The sequence below is a fragment of the Macrobrachium rosenbergii genome, chromosome 20 (genome assembly GCF_040412425.1).
Source record: "Macrobrachium rosenbergii isolate ZJJX-2024 chromosome 20, ASM4041242v1, whole genome shotgun sequence".
Classification (NCBI taxonomy): Eukaryota; Metazoa; Arthropoda; class Malacostraca; order Decapoda; family Palaemonidae; genus Macrobrachium; species Macrobrachium rosenbergii.
The window spans coordinates 47570437-47589848 of NC_089760.1; the positions used below are offsets into that span (position 1 = coordinate 47570437).

The 19412-nt window shown below is 42.5% G+C and overlaps 1 protein-coding gene across 2 annotated transcripts in view; it reads left to right on the forward strand.

The window, feature by feature from the left end:
* LOC136849338 (ubiquitin-protein ligase E3B) overlaps positions 1-19412 on the forward strand; it is a 961194-nt gene that overhangs the window by 43241 nt on the left and 898541 nt on the right. For both annotated transcript variants that reach the window (XM_067122700.1, XM_067122699.1), the window contains exon 2: positions 5518-5734. In XM_067122700.1, coding sequence (XP_066978801.1) covers positions 5574-5734 — 161 coding nt within the window. In that variant the 5' untranslated portion in view covers positions 5518-5573. The remainder of the gene's footprint in view (positions 1-5517; positions 5735-19412) is intronic.

Sequence of the window (19412 nt, forward strand, 5' to 3'; positions counted from 1 at the left end):
CCCTCAATAGTAAAATTACCTCCTCCTTGGACTGAATAAAATAAGAATTTGCACACACTTAAAATATTTATCAAAAACTTACTCATATACCCCAGAACACCATTAACAACATACAATAGAGCATATAAGCTGAAAAGATCCACATTACACAATATACACAGATGGATCTAAATCAGAGTACGGGGTGGGATATGCTGCAGTATCCCAAGACAAAATTTATCTATTCTCTTTCCCTGATAATGCCTTGGTATTTACAGCTGAGTTATGCGCAATAGCATCAGCCATAAAAATAATTAAAGGAAGCTCATGTAATAATTTTGTTATTTTTAGCGACTCTAGAAGCAACATCGAAGTCATTCAGAGTAACAAACCAAAAAACAACATTGTACAACAAACAAAGTTATTGCTCCATAAGTTATATAGTAATGGGAAAAATATAGAGGCTGATAAAGCAGCTGAAGAAGCAGCCCATATGACAAGATCGAGCGTAAATATCCCAGTTAATGATTATATAATACATATAAAAGTAGGCATCGTAAACAAATGGCAAAATAAATGGAATGAAGAACCTGAAAACAATAAGTTGAAGCAAATAAAACCTGGAGTTATAAAATGGAGTTCATCATACCAAAGAGAAAGACATGTGCAAGCAATTCTAACACGTCTCCGAATAGGCCATACAGTACTTGTCTGACACATGGACACTTAATGAGCAGCCCACATGACCCAGCAAACATTTGTTATGTGAATGTCCAAATACAACCAACATTGGTTATCAGCTTTTGGAAATGGATCGATTGGTGAAGTTTTATCAGTCTGCAACATTTTCAATTGACTCAATTTTAATATTCATGAGGAAATGTAAATTAATTGATGAAGTATAAGAAGTGATTTATGAAAATACAAAATCCCACGGGGCAACAAATATAAAAAAAATCCAAATTTTAAAAATCTTAAGTTATTCAGAATTTGATCATTGCTCAGTTTTATTGATTTTTTAATTATACAGATGAAACTTGGGTATGTGTATTTGATGTGTGCAGTGTATTCTAGTGTGGAAGCATATGCCTTTTTGCATATTTTAAAGATGTCATTATTCATTCATCATTTAGTCCCAGTGCTTAGCCTATGACTTAGACCTGGTACTCCATTTTATTTTAATCTTTTGGGCCAGGGAAGAAATGTGGCTCCAAAACAGGAAAATGGTCAAAATTTTTTTTTTTTTTTTTTTTTTTTTTTTTTTTGAAAAACTCAAAAATAAAAATGCAGGTTACATCATTTTCAAGACACCCAAAGGATTAAAAAGTAAGGTTTTCTTATGGTTTTCCAGACCTTCAGGCAGTCCCCGCTTACTGGCGGCATTGGCTAGCTATATCGTTAACCAGATTTTCGGCGCCAATCTCACGTTAACGGTGCTGTTATGGGGATTTCGGGGTTGATCTCTGGTTAACAGCACCGTCAAGTGGGGATTATGGCGCTGATCTCCGGTTAACGGTGCCAGTATCCGGTAAACGGTGCTGTTGGTTTTCGGCGCTATTATTGCCAATTTTTGGTTAGCAGTGATTTTTGGCTAGTGGCGCTCAGCCAGGGACGGAACCCCCGCCGTTAACCAGGGACTGCCTGTACTTCCGAGGCTAATGGGAGGAATGTCTTATTACTTTTACAACTTAGTTATAAGTAATGGAAACAGTTGTGTAAAGATCATATAAAGTAGCCCTGCTCAGTCATTAGTAGCTGTTTTTGACAGTGTCCCATCATTGTCTCCTTAACCCCTAAGTGTTCAAGGCCATCACCTAAGATGTCTCAAATCAGGAGATTAGAAAATTCTTAGCACTACCTTTGAAACATTCCCTCTAGGATCTTGCCCCTACAGCCTTTTTTTGCATGTAAGTCCCATATAGAATTTCCCAAACCTCTCTCGAATTCTGCTTCAGTAGCAATCTGGCTCACATTCTAAGTAGGAAATTACATGTGCAGCCGTAACTGATGTTTTTGAACTCCCAGTTCAAGTAGGCTGTGTGGATCCTCAGAATGCTGTATGGAGAGTTTCAGTTGTGTCTGGCAAAGCGTCAGGAAGGACCTTTGGTAGTGGTGGTTCTCAGGAAAGGATACTTTGTTTGTACCTTTTGTTATATTTTTACCCCTATCAACTTCTTATATCCTTCTCCCCACACTCTTCACACACACAAGTTCAGAGTTGGGAGGGGTAGATTGGACAGTTGTTATGCAACGAGGCCATTGAACCATGGGCATTTCCAGTCTATTCATATTACTCCCTTTTCAGTGAGTCATTCAATGTGGTCCTGCTGTCTTTCAGAAGGGCAAAGCATGTTTTCTGTTGACTTGTAGGATACGTACTTCCACATCCTGGTTTGCCTACAGTCGAAGAAAAGTATTTTCCTGTGTGTTGGAGTTTTTAGCAGGATGGATTCATCAGCTTGGTATCATAGTAGTTCTCAATTTTTGGACTACTGGTTTGTTCTCACCAATTTGTTTCTGATGATCTTGAGGGTGAAGAATTATGATTTATGTCCAACCTCAGAGCTGGGCATTTTGTTCAATATTGACTAATGTATGCTTTTCCGATCCAACCAATTGTTTTTCTGGGGATAAAGATTAGCTCTCTCTTTTTGGGGGTTTTTCCAACAGAGAGATAGATAGATCTTTTTCTACCAATTCTGGGAATTAATGGGTTTGCCTGTAGACCTCAAGAACCTTTACACTCTCCTCAGATATCTCAGAGGCAGATTGGGGGCCATTCTGAGAAACATTTGATGTCAGGGAGTTGGAAGGTAAACAACCTACAGCTTTTGGCAGTTTGGAATGGTCTTATACAAGCAGAACATCTAGTCAGAGACAATACAATCACAGTCTTTTCCAAAAATTCAACCTCTCGATTCTTACATAAGATGACAAGAGATTTGTCCAGGCTAGCAAAGAAACTTCCCCCTCATTTGGACAGAGCCCAGCAACATCATTCCTTTACCCTGTTTTGTCCTAGGGAAAAACATTGTTATTGAAGACCGACGCAACTGAAAGGGCAAGGTCTTCAGTCAGATAGTCTCCTCTTCCTCAGGTTTGCCAGAAGTTGTGGAACCTCTGGGGAGACCCAAACACCAATCAGTTTATGACTGCCAAAAATACTACAATATTCTCCCAGTTCACTGCCCTCCTCAGTCATGAGCAGTTGATACCTTCCTTCAGAATGGTCGAATCTAGACCTTTGAGCTTTTGCCTTGTTTGCTGTTCTGAGGAAATACTCAACAAGTTATGAGCTTTACAGAACACAAGGGTGATTTTGATAGCTCGTTGGTGGCCCCAAAGGGAATGGTTCCCCTAACTTCCTTTCTTGGTGGTAGATGTTCCTCCTCTTATTCTACTCAGGAAAGACCTTTTCAGACAGTCTTATTTGAGAAGATTCCATCAAACCTCCACATGCTTTATCTGACCACGTGGGAATTGTCATTGTTACCAGCTAAGGGCATTTCTAGCAGTCCTTAAGTCTAGAAGGCCCTCCACTGCTCGACTTGTGTATCAATAACAGTGGTCAGTTTCTTGATCTTGGTACTTGCCCAGAGTGATGTCCAGCACCCATTCATTAGATCCTGATTCAAGTCCTGCCAGTATCAGGTATGTAAAACAGTTTCCTGTCACAGTGATCAAAGGATACTGCTTTACATTGCATTCAGTTCTGCATCATGCTGACTGGAATATTGCTCACAATTTAAAGTTTGAAGAGGTTTTCTATCTTTTGTGCTGGAAATTTCAATTTTCCTCTCTTGGTTTACAAAGAAATTTAGATGTAGTCCTCCAGATTTTAACATAATCTCAGTTTGAGCCTTTTGATAAGGCATCACTTAAGAACTTTGAAGACACATTTCTTTTAGCTCTTGCTGCGGCAAAGTATGTTAGTGAGCTTCAAGCCCTTTCTTATGTGGGCTTTGTTCTAGTGGCAACCTCTCTCTTTTCTTTCATCGCATAGAAGAAAAGATATAAAAGTGAAAGCCCTTCTCTGATTTGTGACAGTGCCTAATTCAACCGCTTTGGTAGGCAATGCTGAAGTGGCTGTCTTATGTCTAGTTAGAACTCTCGAGGGTTTATATTAGTGAGCTTTAAGCCCTTTCTTGTATGTGGGCTTTGTTCTAGTAGCAACCTCTCTTTTCTTTCATTGCTTAGAGAAAAGATTAGAGTGAAACCCCTTCCCAGATTTGTGACAATACTTAATTTAATTGCTTTGGTAGGCAAGGAAGAAGTAGCTGTTTTATGTCCAAGTAGAACTCTTAAGTGTTTACATGGACTGACATAAACCTTTAAGAGGAGGAGTTAAGTATTTATCTGTGGTGTTAGGAGACCAAACACTCCTATGTCCAAGAATGCTTAAGACAGTGCACACACAGTTGATTCCTGAGCTTTTACCATTTTTTAAATAATCCTCATGGCTTCCGTACCGTAAGCACATCTTTATTTCCTTTACAACCTTTCTCTGGAGAAGGTTGTCTTGCAGCTCAGGGGAGATGTAACTTTTGTTGACTCACATTACTTGTGAAATGTTCAAATTTAGCATGAGGTGCAAAGCACTTAGTCCTAATGTTGCGGCAGGGACGCTTTCTCTTGAACCAAATATGATAGTAACCTTGCTTTCTATCTTATTAGTTGTTAGCAAATCCCACTATTGGATTTTGGGAGCATGAAGGTACACTTGGTGTATAGGAGTGCACCTTCATATACAAAAGCAGTAGTTGTCTTTAGTTTTGGACTGTCAATTATGGGCTTTCGACTCAGGCACAGGAGTCACTAGTACTCTACGAGATAGAGTCCTTCTCCCTGTAAGGATCCCCTGACAAGTCTCGCTATGAGGGCCTTACACCCTATTGTGGTTCCAATGTCTGGCGACAGTACCTTCCAGTAAGGATCACACAATAGGCAGGAATGTTGAGAAGCTTTTTTTCCCCCCTCATTAAAAAGCTTTTACCATATGTTCCTTGACTGAACATTGGCTCTCTGGCCTCACTAACCCACCATCCTAATTCATTGTGTAGGTAGGTAAGCTTCATTCCAAACAATGATAATTTTTGTGAAAAAATTAATTATTTGGATACTTACCTACTGTTAAAGTGGAAACCCACCCAGCCTCCCCACATCTTAGTGGGTGGTCATGAAGAGTTCTGACAAGAACGTCAACATTTCAGCACCACCTGGTGAAAAACAGGTAATTAAAGGTACAGTCCAAGTGGGTTAGCCAAACGATATTTTTTTTATTTCGTATGCCGGTTGCACCCAATGGCGCGAAGATATAAGCTAACTTTAACAGTAGGTAAGTATCCAATTAATTAATTTTGTCATGAAAATTACCATTATCTTGAGTTTGCAATATTTTAGATATTTAGAGAATCGAGGCATAAATTTATGTCAAATTGCTTTGCTTTTCTGTTGCATGTTTAAATCAGTGTCATATTTTTTGTGTTTACGATTCTTTTGCAAACGTTCTAACAGGTGTTTATTTCATATCTGTTTCAGATTTTTCAGGTTAATGTTGCTGAATTAACATCACTGTAATATGTACAATTGTTGAAATGTTTGGGACACAAGAATCAAACAGAGGGGCTTTCTTAGAAGCCACAAGGGAAGCTCGAGAGGAAAGAGCAGCTGAAAGACGAAGAGAAGAAGCTGCCATTAAATTACAAACCTGCATACGTAGATGGCTCTTACAGTGCTCTCAGGACAAGAAAGTGAGGTGAGGTGCAGTAATATTACTTACTGTTTGTTAGACAGTGTTTACAGAGTTTAATTTTCATAATTTTATGTCACCACAAGAGGAAAACATAGCCTAAGTCATATAAATTGTGGTAGCCATATATGTACTTTTTTCCATTTTCTCTTCTATGATATTTTATAAAGTACAAACTCTAGTGTTACAGTAAGCTCTAGTGTGCAGTCATAGTGTTCCCCAGCCCATGTCAAATGTCACTAGTATAAAAAACTCTACCTTGAGAAACCCTGACATGACATAAGTAAAGCTACTACAGTACACTGACCATTAACACATAGCCTTTGGGTTCTGTCAATTAAAAATTTATTTATAATATTAATAAAATAACCAACAATTTCCAATAATCTTAGCTTGTAGATAAGTGTATCATGATTCACACTGTCAAAGGCTGCTCCAAAATCTAAATGACCGTGCATGCCTGTGCATCCTCTTCAAGAGCACTTTGCAGGATGGTAGATACTGTACTGACAGGAGTTCATCAAATACTAAGGCCTTCAGAAAACCCAAACTGTAATGCTGGTAGCAGGTTATTGTCTTCAACAAACCTCCATAGATATTTCGCCTACTTCTGTTGCATCTAATCTGAGACATCCCCAGGAGATGAAGGAGCTGCTGAAGGTACTGTGGTATTCTATTTATATACCAGGGGAACCTTCACTCTGTGCCTATCTTGAACACTTGGCTTCAATCAAAAGTTTCCTGGCTACCATGGTCTCAGCAGACCTCATCACTTGAGCTCAGGTTTCCACCTCCAAGACTGGGTGTACTGCACTTCTGGATGATTTTGCTGCTCCTGCTGTGGCAGGTCCTATTCCAGTCTATTTGGGGTATATGTCTCAACTCTGTTCTCAGAAGACATGGAAAAGGACAGAGAAACCTGTGGTTGTAGGAGGTAGAAAAAGCATCACCATGTTTTGCCTTCATCCTCTTCCTCATTGCCCTCCTCCTCCTCACCTTTCCATCTCTGGCTTAGCAGAAATGTAGGAAGAAAGCTCAAAGTCTGTCCTCCACAATAAGGCTAAGAAGCCTTCTTGTGTGAGAGAATAACTTATAGACGTCAAATGATTTCACCTGAATTTTATATTTTGATGTGAAACTTACCGTCTATGATTAGCTTTAGCTGCGGCAACTTTGCGCAGGTTTGACAAGTTTTGAAATTGAAATAATCATTAACGAACGCTCCCAATAGTTATCCCCACCCTTTGGAGGGTGGGGGTGAGACAGCGAATGTTTTTGTTGTCATTCTTCTCTGTTGGCGAATACGGCCAACCATTTAGACAAGTGCTCTAAAATTTGGTTTGTTCATGAGACTTACCTGTCAGATATAAAAATAGCTGTATTCTCTGATAGTCCGACAGAATTTCAAAACTTACGACACACGCAGTGGGAGATCAGGTGGTTAGTACCCATTCCCGCCGCTGGGAGGCGGGTATCAGGAACCATTCCCATTTTCTATTCAGATTTTCTCTGTCGCCGGTACTGTCAACACCTGTTTTCAGTACCTCCATCTTGGATTTCGGATAAAACTTGGTTGTCACTTAAGTATTTGTTTGACTTTTGGTTCTTTGACTTGGACTTGTGGCTAGGCATACGCAATTGTGGACTGTTTTGGATTTGGCTTTGTTTTTTCCTTGGATTAAGATGTCTGAATCTAGTTCTTCTAGTTATAGAGTTTGCCGTGTGCAAGACTGTAAGGTGAGGCTACCGAAAATTTCGGTAGATCCTCACACTGTATGCTCGGGGTGCAGGGGGCATGTTTGTTTGTTGAATGACCGATGCAAGGAGTGTGAATCTTTGCCTGATGCTAGTTGGAGGATTTATGATTCTTATGTGAGAAAGTTAGAGCGAGATAGGATCAGGAGGTCTTCCTCCAGAAGTGGTAGGAGTCAGGGTAGTGTTTTTTCACCTGCTAACCCTCCCGTAGACGTAGCTTTTCCTAACCCTGTGGTGTTGCCCCCGAGCCCTGGGGGGTTGTGTCTGCATGAAGGTGATGCCCTGGCGGTTATTATGTCTTCCATTCGTAACTTGGAAGCTAAAATGCTCGCTCTTCAAAGTGCTGTGAAGTGCAGTGATAGTGTCTGTCCCCCTAGTGTTGTGGAGGGGGCGTCAGATTGGCCGTATAATGCCTCTAGGCCTAGACCTCTGTCGGACTCCCAGGACTCAGGGAGTGGGCAAGTCGAAAGCCGCAAGAGGGTTATGCGGACCCCCCACCGATCTGGCGTCCCTTCGCAAGTCCTGATGACGCCCCAGGCTGCCAAGGATCGTGCTCGGGCACGAATCCTTATGATTGCTTTCGTCCCCCGATTCCTCCTCCCGGCGCCGGGAGTGGAAATTTCGGAGGACTCTCGCCCTTGAAGAGAAGCTTCAAAGAAGGGGACGCCACGCCCCTTTTCTCGTGACGCTCTTCGCTCTTCTCCGAGAATTTTGACGCCATCCCACCGCAGAAGAGGACCAGGACGTCATCGGACGATGACGCTTTTGAGCGCTCCGCTCGCTCCAGGAAGAAAGCTGTTGCTTCCCCTGTGAGAAGGAAGAAGGCGTCCCCTCACCCCTCGTCTTCTCACAGGATCAGCCCTTCTCCTGAGGAGGAGACTTCTCCTACTTGTAAGCTTCTGCTAGACATGCAGAGGCAATTGGCTTCGTTAATGGCCCAGAAGGAGACTGATACGTGTCGTCGTTGGAAGGATTCCCGGCTGCCGATCAAGAGGTCCAAACCATCCCCTTCTCCTTCTCCGCGTTCGTCGTCATCTCATGCTTCGCCGCCCTCTAGAAGTCCTTTGGCTCAGCGCTTTACTGGTCTCGGCAGGGATCGCCAATTCCCTCTTTCTGAAGCTCTTCATGCTGCTAGGCTTGACGCCCCTCGTTATGACGCTCCTCAGGCTTCTCGCCAGGATGCTTCTCATGCTGCTAAGCATGACGCTCCTCATGCTGCTCGGCAAGACGCCTCCCTTGCTGCTCGGCAAGACGCCTCCCTTGCTGCTCGGCAAGACGCCTCCCTTGCTGCTCGGCAAGACGCCTCCCTTGCTGCTCGGCAAGACGCCTCCCTTGCTGCTAGGCAAGACGCCTCCCTCGCTGCTCGCTCTCATCAGGACGCTCGTCGGGTCGATCGTCAAGACGCTCGTCGGGAATCTCGTCAGGACGATCGTCTAGACTCTTCTGTCCGAGACTTTCGTGACCGCTCTCGGACTTCTTCCAAGCAGAAGTCCCTTTTGCGTGTTGGTCTGCAAGGGCTTCGACCTCCCGGGTCTTCTCCAGTCTCTTCGGTTGTTCCTGTTGAAGAAGGAGAGCTGTCTAGCGCTTCGGAACCTGCAGTTGAGGATCAGTCCTCTACTTCTTCAGCTTCTTCCGACTACCAAGTCTTGACTAGGTTGCTGAAGGACTTGTTTGGGGACAAGTTTCAACCTTCTGCTCCTCGCCCTCCCCCCTCGCAGTTAACCTCGTCTAAATCACAAAAGACTTCTGGTTTTGTGAAAATGGCTACGTCTCTCTCTCACGAAGAGGGCCTTTAAGAAGGTTCAGGAGTGGATGGACTCCAGGAAGGCCCAGTGCAAGACTTCTTTCGCCCTGCCTCCGTCAAGATTGAGTGGAAAAGCAGGGATTTGGTACGAGACAGGAGAGGAGGTTGGTTGGAGAGTTCCTTCCTCTTCCCAAGGGGACTTCGCCAGCCTTGTGGACGCCCCCAGAAGGTCTCTCCTTTCATCAGCGAAGGTGTCCTGGACTTTGTCTGAGACCAATCACCATCTGAAAGGCCTCTTCAGGACATTGGAAGTTTTCAACTTTCTGGACTGGTGCCTGGGAGTCCTGGACTTTCAGGCTCGTAGCCCTGACTCCATTAGTCTGGGAGATTTGTTCAGCGTCCTATCTTGCATGGACAAGGCGGTTAGGGATGGCTCCGAAGAACTGGCTGCCCACTTCTGTACGGGGCTTTTAAAGAAGAGAGCCATTTACTGCAACTTCACTGTGAAGTCGGTCTCTCCTTCTCAGAAGGCAGAGTTGTTGTTCGCTCCGATTTCTAGCCATCTTTTTCCCCAGTCCTTAGTCAAGGATACGGCCGCCACTTTGCAAGAGAAGGCTACTCAGGACCTCCTGGCCCAGTCTTCTAGACGTCCAGCAGTCCCTTCGACTTCTTCCCTTGGGCAGGCTTCCAAGATTCAGAAGCCCTTTCGTGGAGGAGCCTCTTCTAGATCGTCCTTTCGAGGAAGAGGTCCCTCCAGAGGTAGAGCCCCTTCTAAGCCCAGGGGCAAGAAATGACTCCGCGGACCTTCAGACACCGGTAGGAGCCAGGCTTCTTTCATTTGCAAGAGCCTGGAGAGAGAGAGAGGGACGGACAACTGGTCCCTCCAAGTCATCGAAAAGGGATACAAGATCCCATTCCTCGTCTTACCTCCGTTATGCACGAAGCCCAAGGATCTGTCGCCATCCTATCAGCAGGAGAAGCAGCAGATTCTCTTCGACCTGCTCGAGCAAATGCTCGAGAAGAGAGCTGTGGAACAGGTCTCAGATTTACAATCCCCGGCTTTTACAACAGGCTGTTTCTGGTACCGAAGCAGTCAGGGGGATGGAGACCAGTCCTGGACGTCAGCAGGTTGAACCATTTCGTTCTGAAAGAAAAGTTCATAATGGAGACGTCCCAGTCGGTTATGGGAGCCCTAAGACCAGGCGACTGGATGGTTTCTCTCGATCTCCAGGACGCCTACTTTCACGTCCCTATACATCCTCTATCGAGGAAGTACCTGAGATTTGTCCTGCGGGGACAGGTATATCAGTTCAGGGCTCTCTGCTTCGGGCTCAGCACAGCTCCTATGGTCTTCACGGTTTTAATGAGGAATGTTGCGAGATGGCTTCACCTTGCAGGAATAAGAGTCTCTCTTTATTTGGACGATTGGCTCATTTGAGCCTCGTCAATGACGAGGTGTCTGGAGGATCTTCACACGACTTTGAACTTGACGAAGTCCCTAGGACTTCTGGTGAATTTCGAAAAGCCCCATCTGACCCCGACTCAGTCCATCGTTTATCTGGGGATTCAGATGGATTCAGTGGCTTTTCGAGCTTTTCCGTCACAAGAAAGACAACAACAGTGCTTAGACAAAGTTTCAGCCTTCCTGCGGAAAGAAACATGCTCAGTGAGGGAATGGATGAGTCTGCTGGGGACCATTTCATCGCTGGAGAAGTTTGTTTCCCTGGGGAGACTGCATCTCAGACCGCTTCAATTCTTCCTTGCAGAGAACTGGCAGGACAAGGAGAATCTGGAAGTTTCTCTGAAGATCTCGCCAAAGGTGAAAGATCACCTAAGGTGGTGGCTCGATCCATGAAAGTTGGCAGAAGGCCTTTCTCTCAAACTTCAGAACCCCGACCTAGTGTTGTTTTCCGACGCGTCCACCTCGGGGTGGGGAGCAACACTAGGGGGGGACGAAGTGTCGGGCACCTGGAGAGGGGAACAGGTGTCCTTGCACATAAACCTCAAAGAATTGGGGGCGATTCAGTTGGCCCTTCTTTTCTTCGAGGGACGAGTCACGAACCGAGTTGTCCAGATCAACTCGGACAACACCACGGCCCTGTCTTACCTAAAGAAACAGGGAGGAACTCACTCTCGGTCCCTGTTCGCCTTAGCAAAGGACATCCTTCTGTGGGCTCAGGCCCGGAATATTACGATCCTCATGAGGTTCGTTGCAGGCGTAGAGAACGTCCGTGCGGATCTTCTAAGTCGGCAACGACAACTGCTGCCGACCGAGTGGACCCTGCACCAAGAGGTGTGTCAGGGACTGGAAGCTATGGGGACGTCCATTGGTAGATCTCTTTGCAACTTCCAAGACGAAGAGACTTCCTCTTTACTGCTCCCCTGTACTCGACCCAGGAGCGATCTCAGTAGATGCTCTTCTCTGGGATTGGACGGGATGGACGTGTATGCCTTTCCCCGTACAAAATCCTCGGAGAAGTCATCAGGAAGTTTGCGTCGTCGGAAGGGACGAGGATGACGTTGATCTCCCGTTTTGGCCTTCGAGGGAATGGTTCACAGAGGTCATGTCCTTCCTAGTGGACTTTCCGAGAACTCTGCCCATGAGAGTCGATCTACTCAGACAACCCCACTTCGAGAGGTACCACAAAAACCTCCCCGCTCTGAGTCTGACTGCATTCAGACTATCGAGAAGCTGGCCAGAGTGAGAGGTTTTTCTAGACCAGTGGCGAGAGCTATTGCCAGAGCCAGAAGATTCTCTTCCAGTAATTTGTACCAATCGAAGTGGACCGTCTTTAGGAGATGGTGTAGAAAGAAGGGCATTTCCTCTACCACAACCTCTGTGAGTCAGATAGCAGACTTCCTCTTGTTTCTGAGGAGTGAAGTCAAACTAGCGGTCCTGACTATCAAGGGATATAGGAGTATGCTATCATCCGTTTTTAGGCACAGAAACTTGGATCTGTCTAACAACAAAGACCTTCACGATCTATTTAGATCATTCGAAACCTCGAAGGTGCCTCGGCAAAGGACTCCTTCTTGGAATTTAGATGTAGTGTTACGGTTCCTGATGTCCAGTCCTTTCGAACCTCTTCGTTCTGCGACATTGAGGAACATTACCAGAAAGACTATTTTTCTAACCGCTCTAGCAACTGCGAAGAGGGTTAGCGAACTTCAAGCCTTTAGTAGACATATAGGCTTTAAAGGACATAACGAGTTTGTTCTTTAAGTCCTTTTTTTTAGCAGAAAAAGAGAGTTTGTCTAACCCTTGGCCCAAGAGCTTCGAAATCAAGGGTATGGCTGAGATTCTGGTTCAAGAGCCAGAGAGAGTCCTTTGCCCTGTTAGGGCTCTCAAAGTCTACTTAGACAAGACGAAGGAAAGTCGAGGCCCCTCAGATAATTTATGGTGTTCAGTGAAGAGACCGGACTTACCTATGTGTCGAAGAATGCTCTGGCTTTCTTCCTGAGGACACGATTAAAGAAGCCCATTCATGCTGTCAAGACACTGATTTTAAACTTCTGAAAGTCAATGCTCACGAGGTGAGGGCGGTTGCAACTTCAGTGGCTTTTCAGAAGAATATGTCACTCAGTAACATTCTGGGTGCCACATTTTGGCGTAGCAACTCTGTGTTCGCTTCACACTACCTGAGAGATGTGAAGACGACATATGAGAACTGCTTCTCGCTAGGACCATACGTTTCCGCAGATACTTTCCTGGGGGCAGGGAATGACACTCATCCTATCCTATAGAAAATGGTTGGATAGTGTTTTTATGGTTGTTGGGTCGACCGCCTGTGGCGGACTTCCCACTCGTTAGCTTTAGTTGCGATATCCTAACTTAGTTAGGCTTGGTCAGGTGGTTGGTTTTTTACTTCGTTTGCCCTCATTGTATGGTCAATGTGGTCTAGTCACATTGTGGTCACGCCCCCGTTGACAGATCATCTAGAACTCACCAGCTATACAGGTCACACCCTTGCTGGAGACTCTAGTAAAGCAGAAGCGGACTTGGGTGACAGTAATCACGAAGTCAGCTATGCTAACAGGTAAGGAACCAAGGTATCTTTCACCTACATGTATTGTGTTTCCTAAATCCTATTCTGTCTGTACCCACCTCCAATGGTGGTATTCAGCTATATATATATCTGACAGGTAAGTCTCATGAACAAAATGATATTGTAATGATAAAATAAAGTTTGTTCATACTTACCTGGCAGATATATATATTCATAGTGCCCGCCCACCTCCCCTCAGGAGACAGTGGCACTAGAAAATCTGAATAGAAAATGGGAATGGTTCCTGATACCCGCCTCCCTAGCGGCGGGGAATGGGTACTAACCACCTGATCTCCCACTGCGTGTGTCGTAAGTTTTGAAATTCTGTCGGACTATCAGAGAATACAGCTATATATATATCTGCCAGGTAAGTATGAACAAACTTTATTTTATCATTAAAATATCATGTTTGTTTTCTTGGTTAACGAATGGATTGTCTGGATTTTGGTCTGTATTTGGTAAAATGGATTCTTCCTCTCAAGCTTCCCTATTGAAATCTGTTAGATTTTGTAAGGTAAGTGGTTGCAAGACCAGATTGGGTTGACTGATGTATGTACGCACGAACTGTGCATGGATCATCGAGAGTTGAATTGTGATTCAGACAACCTTAGTGATCACTGCAAGGATCGGTCTTTGAAAGAGATAGGGAAGATGATAAATTGCTGAATTAAAGGAGAAGGATAGACGTGAAAGAGATTAAACAGAACAGTCTTGAATCTAGGTTTTCTTTAGAATTAATACCTGTTCAAGCAGATAGAGATAAGTCTATACAGTAGTTTTTATTATAGTGAATATAGATCCTTCTACTCCCAAATGTCAGCTCAGGGTAGTAGGCTAGATTTAATTCAATTATGTGTTGACTTGGTTGAATCTAGAATTGAATTTTGTGTAACAATTTGAGTCTTTTGCATAGAATGTGTCCAGTGCATTGGCAGGTACAGTGGCCCCTCGTTCCTTTGGCCACTCCGTGGGTGCAGCCTTGCCTGTCACTTCGGCACCCCTGCCGACTGGCCTGGTAGTCCTGGGGTTTCCAGACGAGGACTAACATCCCATGATGTTCATGGACTGTGTCCTCTGTCTTCTGCCTTTGCTTTTGGTCCTCCATGGACAGAGTTAGATCATGGTCACATAAGGACAGTTATGGTAGGTCTGTATCTTCAGTAGGTCTGGATCTTGTGTTTGACCCCATAGTCCCACGGTTATTCTAATGATTTGTCTGAGCCAGATAACTGATCGCGATCCGTAGTGAGTGTTGCCGTTGCACATGCTGCCGTTGCTAGTAGCCCTAAGTCTGTGCTTAGGCTGCCAGGAGTAAGCATTCTCTCCTTTTATCACAGATGATCCAAATTTTGTTTTTGACAAGGCCACTGTTATGTCTGTGCCCAGGCTTGTGTGGTTTTTATGGACTGTTTTTCAAGCTTAGGCTAAGTATGCCAGATATTCACTTTTGCCCATTGGTCCATCAGTTCTGCAAGGCATCGAGCCCTTATACAGTTCCTCATATGTCTTAAGTCTGCACGAGGTGTCACTGAGGCTGCATAAGGCATCATCGAGTTCCCCGAGGTATCAGCGAGTCCTCATGGCCAGCAGCAAGTCCTCACGGCCAGCAACGAGTCTGCTCAGTGAGCCCACTGTTGAAGGGGGCACTCTAGTGTTGAGGACTACCGAGAATTCCACCATGTTTCTAATTGCGCTTTGGTGGGCGAGGAGACATTGGTTCCCAGTCCTTCCACATTTCAGTAGAGTTCCTAGGCATTACCTACATAGACAAATCTGCTTCATCAGTTGGGGACAGGGAAGCTACGGAACTATCAAAATGCTTTGTTTAACCGCATGGAACTTTCTTCTAGCTCCTGAGCCCCAGAGACTTTTATAAGTCATCTAGGAACTCTTTCCTAATGACAAGAGGAAAGTCCACTAATTTCTTGTTCAGTATCACAGGAGTTGTATAGATTATGGTGCAAGTCCAGGAGCAGTCCCTGTCTTCTCACCAATATTAACAATATTAATAATGTATAAGGGTTGCACTTCTTGAGAGATGCCAAAGGATTGTCTGTTTCCTCCATCAAGGCTATAAATCCATGCCGACTTAGGCAGAACTGTTCGCACTTTTCATCTGGATTGCTGAAGGTTCTGCTAAGCTGCTTTTAATGAACCTAGTCATTGGCTTAAGACTCCTTAGTGGCCTGCCTTTATACCCCAGAGAGAAGCTTCTCTCAAGGCTTTTTCATAGAATACTTTCTTGTGACTTCGGCTTTGGCCAAAAGAGTAAGTGGGTTACACAAGATATAATCATTAGTAGGGTGTTTACCTGTTTGTGCAGAACTATCATTTTTATTGCACCCTTTCATGCTAGGATGATGTCAAGACCAAAGCTCTTGCAGGAGTTTTCTCTATCCCCATTTTAGAGACTGATTCCTGAGGAAAACGAGCTCCTTGGATTCCCTGTTAGGGCTATAGGGATTTATACATTCCATCTTAACCTTTAAGGAAGCAGTGTAGGAACCTGTCAGGGATCTTTAGGTTCCTAGGTATTAGATGCCATGGCTTTCTTTATTATTAATCCTTAATCCTGTAAGTACACAATGGAGACAATGCAAAGGACTGTCCCCTTTTGTAGGTGAAACTGCTCAATGTCAGAGCAATAGCTCCATCCATTTGTTTTCATCAGCACCTCCCTTTGGACTGTCAAGTCTTGGCTTCACTTCTAACTGCTTGAGGGTCGTCTATATCCAGTAGGGAGACAGCTGTACACTAGCACCTGTAGTTGTGACGGGAGATTTCTCGCTGTCTACCCCATCCTGGATAAGTGAGGAACTTTATGTTTTTAAATAAGTGACTTTAATTACCAAGTAATTACATAGCTAACGTTTCTACTATTGGCAGCTAAAATTTGAAACTCTCGGTAGAAGAGGAACAACTGAGCAAATGATAATAATAATAATAAATATTCTTTATTTTGGCTCAGGGCCGTATACATGGAATATTCAAACACAATACACACAGTCTAGATACAAAAGGTAACATGATAAAAATAATTATTGTATTGGCAGCATCCACACAGTTGCTGAAAAAGTAGAAAAAAATAGAATTCATAAAAATGGTAATGACCAATTATATGGAGAAAAAAAAGATTAAAAATGATAACAATAAAAAATACAGATTGCAGATGTTTAATTTCCATCTGGTGACCTTAGGCGGTTACAAAAGACAGGTCCAGAAGGCTAAATATGAATATTGAAAGTTGCAAAACTCTACAATGATATTAATCACAGTAATAATAAAAAGTAAAACTACCAAAAATAACAAGAAAAGTAGCAATATTATAATAATAATAATAATAATAATAATAATAATAATAATAATAATAATAATAATAATAATGACAGATTCTGAAGATGACACTTCAAAATTGCAAAAGTAGAGAATAAGTCTTTTAACCCTTAAATGCCAAGCCTCTATTTACAAAAGTGTCTGCCTTATGCTGACGAGGTTTGAAAGTTAGCGCCGACGCGGAAAGAAAGTTTTTTAAAAAAATCACAGCACGCTTAGTTTTTAAGATTAAGAGTTTATTTTTGGCTCCTTTTTTTCTCATTGCCTGAAGTTTAGTATGCAACCATGAGAAATGAAAAAAATATCATTATCATATATAAATATTGGTATATATGACAGCGCAAAAAAAAATTTCATATATGTATACAAATCGCGCTGTGAGCAAAACGGTTAAACCTAATAAGTTATTGTTTTTTCGTTGTATTGTACACTAAATTGCGATGATTTTGGTATATAACAAATTGTAAAACGATCAAAGCAACACAGAGAAAGTATTATCACAAAATGATGCATGAATTCGTAACACGTGGACGTAAAAAAAAGTTTTTTTAAAAAATTCACCATAAATCGAAATATTTGTGCTAGAGACTTCCCGTTTGTTGCGAAATGAAGGTAAATGATTGAATATTACCAGAATGTAAGAGTTTTAGCTTACAATTGGATTTTCCGACCATTTCGGTCGAGTCAAAGTTGACTGAAGGGTGAAATTTTGGCACATCGTGATTTATATGAAAATATTTCAAAACTGATGAAAGCTACAACCATGAGTCATTTTTGTTTTATTCTACATGAAATTGCGCACATTTTCATATCTTAAACTTTATGTAACGGCTAATATAAAACGGTGCAAACATTACGACAAAGTGACGAAAGAATTTCTGAGATTTTCAGCCGAGTTATGGCACGCGGATGTAAGGAAAAAGTTTTTTTAAAAAATTCACCATAAATCGAAATATTGTGCTAGAGACTTCCAATTTGTTGCAAAATAAAGGGAAATGATTGAATATTACTAGAATGTAAGAGTTTTAGCTTACAATTGTGTTTTTCAACCATTTTGGTCGAGTCAAAGTTGACCGAAGGTTGAAATTTTGGCACTTATCGTGATTTATATGAAAATATTTCAAAACTGATAAAAGCTACAACCATGAGTTATCTATTGTTGTATTCTACATGAAATTGCACACATTTTCATATATAAAACTTTATTAACGGCTAATATAAAGCAGTTGCAAACATTATGACAAAGTGATGAAAGAATTTCTGAGATGTTGGCAGAGTTAACGTAATAAAAGTTTGCAAAAATTCACCATAAATCGAAATATTGTGCTAAAGACTTCCAATTTGTTGCAAAATGAAAGTCCCGGTTTTCTGACGGTTCGATCACGACGTTCGAGCAGAGCTTTTCAAATATATTCATCAGAAATTATTTCCTGGCTTCTGACGCATGTTCGGGGTTCTTTGTAAAAGACGCCGATCCGGCGGAAGAAATATGGCCCCAAAATGGCAGAATAATCATAATTTCAAAAGGTTTTTGATGTAAAACTCAATAATAATGCAGTTTACATCGTTTTCAATGCACCCAGAGCATTAAAGTAAGGTTTTCTTATGATTTTTGACGACGATGTTCGACCGGCGATTTTTTTGTTGCAAAACGGTAAACCGGGACCGCCTGTAAATGATTGAATATTACAAGAATGTAAGAGTTTTAGCTTACAATTGCATTTTTTCGACCATTTCAGTAGAGTCAAAGTTGACCGAAGGTTGAAATTTTGGCAGTTATCGTGATTTATATGAAAATATTTCAAAACTTATAAAAGCTACAACCATGGGTTGTTTTTTGTTGTATTCTACCTGAAATTGCACACATTTTCATAAATAAAACTTTATGTAACGACTAATATAAAATGGTGCAAAAATTACGACAAAGTGACGAAAGAATTTGTGAGATGTGTCACTGATGCTCTGTAGTGCGAGAAGAAAGAAATTCGCGCATGCACAGCTGGGTAACGCTTGTAAACAAAACAACAGTGTGATCCGTGAACTCCCAGCATCCCTCAAGGCGCGTGATTTAAAATTTTTCTCAAACTAGGCCTATAACTATTTTTCCGCGAATATTTAAAAAATCTTTTTGTAGTCGACTTACTGTATGTCCACTCGGCATCCGACAGACAATTTTAGTTGACGTACAATACTTCCAGTCGGCGTTTAAGGGTTAATAAGATTAAATAACATAAAAACAATAATTTCTCTCTCTCTCTCTCTCTCTCTCTCTCTCTCTCTCTCTTCTCATTTAGATGAGAGAACTTGTCTGACATGTAATGTGTACGTATGTTTTTATTGTATGATAGATGAATGATTTATGTAATCAAATATTAAGATTGATGGTGGTGGTGGTGGTGTGATTCCCAGTCTTTTTATGCTTGACTTGAGAAAGGAGGGGGAAGGGTGAATGTCAATTTACTTGACAGTTTGACATATTGGCCGGAGGGGAAGGAGTGTTGCCCTCAGAAGCACAAGGATTTCAATATTTTGATATCTTAGGAGTTATTCTCCCTCTCTCTCTCTCTCTCTCTCTCTCTCTCTCTCTCTCTCTCTCTCTCTCTCTCTCTCTCTCTCTCTCTCTCTCAGGAAAAGATACTGTTTGTGTGTGTTCATAGTGTTTTAAAAATGTTTAGTAAAAGTATTACATCTTTGGAAGACAAAAAACAAACATAAATTTTGTTGTTGTCAGAGAGATTAAGATAAATTCTCTCTCTCTCTCTCTCTCTCTCTCTCTCTCTCTCTCTCTCTCTCTCTCTCTCTCTCT